This window comes from Lipotes vexillifer, unplaced genomic scaffold, assembly GCF_000442215.2.
Source record: "Lipotes vexillifer unplaced genomic scaffold, Lipotes_vexillifer_v1.1 scaffold1129, whole genome shotgun sequence".
Lineage (NCBI taxonomy): Eukaryota > Metazoa > Chordata > Mammalia > Artiodactyla > Lipotidae > Lipotes > Lipotes vexillifer.
Window position 1 is genome coordinate 1,008,694 of NW_006789022.1, and position 3,957 is coordinate 1,012,650.

Genomic DNA, 3,957 nt, shown 5'->3' on the forward strand with positions numbered 1-3,957 from the left:
GGCCGACCCGTTACCGCGGGCGCCGGGGCGGTGCTGTGGCTTCGGTACCGGCTGCGGGCAGGCGGCCTAATGAGCTCTCGGCACGCACCCCTGCGCCAGCTGCCTGCCCGGCCCCCCCGCCCCTGCTCGCCAGCCCTCCTCCCCCCGGGGACCCTGGCGGCCCACCCTAGCGTCACCCCCGAAACCTCTGGGTTTCATCTCGGGACCCGGGTGCGGGGTCCCCGCTGGCCTCTGCGCGTGGCCGAGGGCGGTTGGGATCTGCTAGGCGGCCCTGGGGTGACAGTGGCCCCTTCGGGGTTGGCGCAGGGGCTCGCGCGCCCTCTGGCGGCCCTGGGGCCCAGCGCGTCTCCAGGCCGCACGTCTGATCCTCCCTCGCTCTTCTGCAGGGACTTGCGTGCCTGACCATGGGGCCCACGAGCCGGGAAACCTGGGCCCAGCGCCTGGGCACCTTCCGGGCCAGCCCGTCCGCCTTCATGGCAGGTCCTGAGAGTGAGGATCTGGGTCGTCACCTGCTGAGCGACCTGAGGAGTGAGAAGCTGAGCGAGCCAACTAAGGTAGGCCCTGCGCGTGACCCGTGTCCTGGCCCAGGTGGTCCCTTCAGCCTGCCGTGCCCTGAACTTCAGCTTCGTGATTCCCACCCAGAATCCCCTATCCCCAGGTTTCCTTGCTGGCTCTGAGCTTGGAGTACCCAGCCCAGCTGTGGCCGGACGCTCCTGCGGCCGAAGCAGCCGCCACCTCCCTGTTGGATACCCTGGTCCTTCTACCCCCGCGGCCCTCAGCTCTGCGGCGGCCCCTTCTGCTGGCGGCCACCACAGCCTTGGCGGCAGGAGGTGCGCTGGGCCCCACCTCTAGAGCCTCCCGCCGGCTCTTGCCCCTGCTGCTGGGCTTGGCCTCGGGCCGCGATTTGGGGAGAAGCTTCGGCCCTGCCTCGGAACAGCGCCCCCTGCAGGCCACAGCGTGGGAGTGCCTGCGGGAGCTGGAGAGCTGCAAGCCTGGGCTGCTGGGGGGCTGTCTGGGGCTGCTGCGGGCCCTGCTGGGGCAGGAGGGCGCTGTACAGCCACTCAGCCTGCTGCTGGCACTCGCCCTGCGAAACGCCTTGGTGATACAAGCCAGGGCCAGGGCTGGCCTGCAGGGCCTGCTCGTGGCTGGGGACTGTCCCACTGAGGGTGGTCCCTGGAACTGGGTGCTAGCTGAGGAGGGTGATGCCCACCTTCAGCCCCAGGCACCCAGTTGGCCAGCAGCTGAGGAGGGGGAGTGTTGCCTTGCCACGCTGGAGCTCAGTCCTGAGGAGGCCCGGGAGCTGCGGGCTGCCGTGGCCCAACTTCTGGACGCCTCCTACCTGCTCACTCCTGTGGCCCAGGCCCAGCTTCTGTGGCTGCTGGGCTGGGCCCTGCGGGGTCTTCAGGGACAGCCACCAGTGCTCTTCAAGCCACAGCTGGTACGGCTGCTGGGCACAGCACAGCTGACGCTGCTGCACGCCGTTCTGGCTCTGAAGGCGGCCTTTGGTGAGGCACTGTTCACGGCCCAGGATGAGGCCTTGCTGCTTCGCCGGCTCACCTTGGCTGCCCAGCACCCGGCCCTGCCCCTGCCCGCCCATCTCTTCTACCTGCACTGCCTCTTGAACTTCCCTGAGAACTGGCCGCTGGGCCCCGCAGGCGAGGAGGCTGCCCCGCTATTGCTGGGGTCCCAGCTATGCCGTGGCCTCCTGCCCAGTCTCCTGCATGACCCGATGGCCCTCCTGGCCCGCCTGCATCTGCTGTGCCTCCTCTGTGTGGAAGACGAAGAAAAGGAGGAAAAGGGCCAGGATCAGAGCCCCCGGCAGTACCTGGAGGAGCTACTGGCTGGCCTGCGGCAGAGGGCAGCCCTGGATAGTGGCCCCCGGGCCTTAGCCACTCTCTGCTTCCAGGCCTCCTACCTCGTTGCTCGCTGCCTGGCCGGGCAACCTGTGGTGCTGACACCCTTGACCCACGGACTGGCCCAGCTGTACCGAGCCCGGCCTGCACTGGCTCCCCATTTCGTGGATCTCTTGGATCGGGTGGGCCCTGAGCTGGGGGAACCCTTAAAGGTGGTCTTGCGGCAGGAGGTGGTGTCCAGGCCAGGCAGGGATGAGGCCCTTCGTTGGCACCTGCAGATGCTGGCAAGGGTGGCAGATGGGGATGCCCAGAGTGCCACCCTTGGCTTCCTGCAGGCTGCGGCTGCCCGCTGCACGGACTGGGGCCTCCAGCAGGCCCTCCTGCAGGTCTGCCGGGCCCTGCTGCGGGCAGGTGTTGGAGGAGGCCTGGCGGACTTGCTGCAGGATCTGGCCAGGCAGCTGGAGGACCCTGATGGGCGGGACCACGCGCGCCTCTACTACATCCTCCTGGCCCACCTGGAAGAGCCCAAGCTGGGGGTGGCCCTGGGCCCCTCCCTTGCCGCACCTGCACTGGCCTCTTCACTGGTGGCCGAGAACCAGGGCTTTGCTGCAGCGCTGATGGTGCAGGAGGCCCCGGCCCCGATTCGGCTAAGCATGGGTCCCCACAGAGCCAAGGGCCCGGTCCCAGTGCTGCAGCTCCAGGTGGAGGTGCTGGAGCAGGTGTATTCTCTGGAACTGCGCTTCCGTGTGGAAAGACAGCTCTATGCACCCTTGGGGGCTGTGCACGTGCCATGCCTGTGCCCCGGCCGCCCCACCCGCCCTCTGCTGCTGCCTCTGCAGCCCCGACGCCCGGCTCCGGCGAGGCTGGCTGTGCGCGCCCTGTATACCACACCCAGCGGCCTCACCTGCCATGCTCACCTGCCACCCCTGCTTGTGAACTTCGCTGACCTCTTTCTGCCTTTCCCCCAGCCCCCCGAGGGGGCCAAGCTGGGCTTCTTCGAGGAGCTCTGGGACTCCTGCCTGCCAAAGGGCACCGAGAGTCGCTTGTGGTGCCCTCTTGGGCCACATGGGCTGGAGGCCTTGGTGTCCCGCCACCTGGAGCCCTTTGTGATGGTGGCCCAACCCCCGACCAGCTACTTTATAGCCATCCGTCTGCCCCCAGACTCGCGGTTGCTGCTGCGGCTGGAAGCAGCCCAGGCGGACGGAGTGCCTGTGACCCTGCGGACTGATGACTGGGCCGTGCTGCCTCTGGTGGGGGACTACCTCCGGGGGCTATCAGCAGCTGGCTGAGCCCCAGGGCTGGGCCAGGTAGGAGCAGGACTGCGGCCTTTGCAGGCTCTTGCCAAAGAAAGCCTGCTGAGAGCCACTATACAGCCCCGTAGCTCCTTTCTGTCAAAACAAAACAAAACAAAACAAACCCTATATTTGCTAACAGTCCTCACTGGTTTGTCTTCTTTTGCGCCCTGGTTGGGGGAAGACACAGTGGGATGGGGGTCAGAGGCTCCAGGAAAGCTTCCAAGCCAGGAACCCCCAGACTGCAAGGCATGAAAGTTCCTTCCTGCCCGGATATACTAGGATTCTCTAGAATCCCTGCCCAAGAGGCAGGAGAAAAAATATCCACATCTTTGCTTCCCAGAGAGGGAAAAGCCTTGCTCAAAGCCACCCAGCAATTTAGGAATGAGACTGAAGCTGGACTTGGGCCTCCTGACCTATGAGCCGGTGCTTTTCAACTCCAGAGGTTTGCAGGGTCTCTGCACAGGGAGCTCAGGCTAGATAGGAAGAGGGACCAATGGGCAGAAACAGAGGAGGCTGCAATGGCCTGGTGGCCCCTTCCTCTAGAGCCCATGAGCCACAACTACCGAGCCCATGTGCCACAACTGCTGAAGCCCACGCTCTGCAACAAGAGAAGCCACCGCGATGAGAAGCCCACGCACCGCAATGAAGAGTAGCCCCCGCTCATCACAACTAGAGAAATCCCGCGCAGCAACAAAGACCCAACGCAGCCAATAAATAAATAAAAGAACAACATTACTTATTAAAAAAAAAAGATTATAGAATATTGTATCCAACAAGAGAAGATACATGTTCTCAAGTGCACATGGAAC

The 3,957-nt window shown here is 64.8% G+C and overlaps 1 protein-coding gene across 1 annotated transcript; it reads left to right on the forward strand.

Annotated features, from left to right (window-relative positions):
- The first annotated feature begins 400 nt into the window (after positions 1–400).
- Positions 401–3,287, forward strand: AP5B1 (adaptor related protein complex 5 subunit beta 1). The gene is made up of 2 exons (XM_007461983.1): positions 401–554; positions 659–3,287. Exons 1-2 carry the CDS (start codon positions 405–407, stop codon positions 3,140–3,142), a joined length of 2,634 nt encoding a protein of 877 aa, XP_007462045.1. The 5' UTR covers positions 401–404; the 3' UTR covers positions 3,143–3,287.
- The last annotated feature ends 670 nt before the right edge of the window (positions 3,288–3,957 follow it).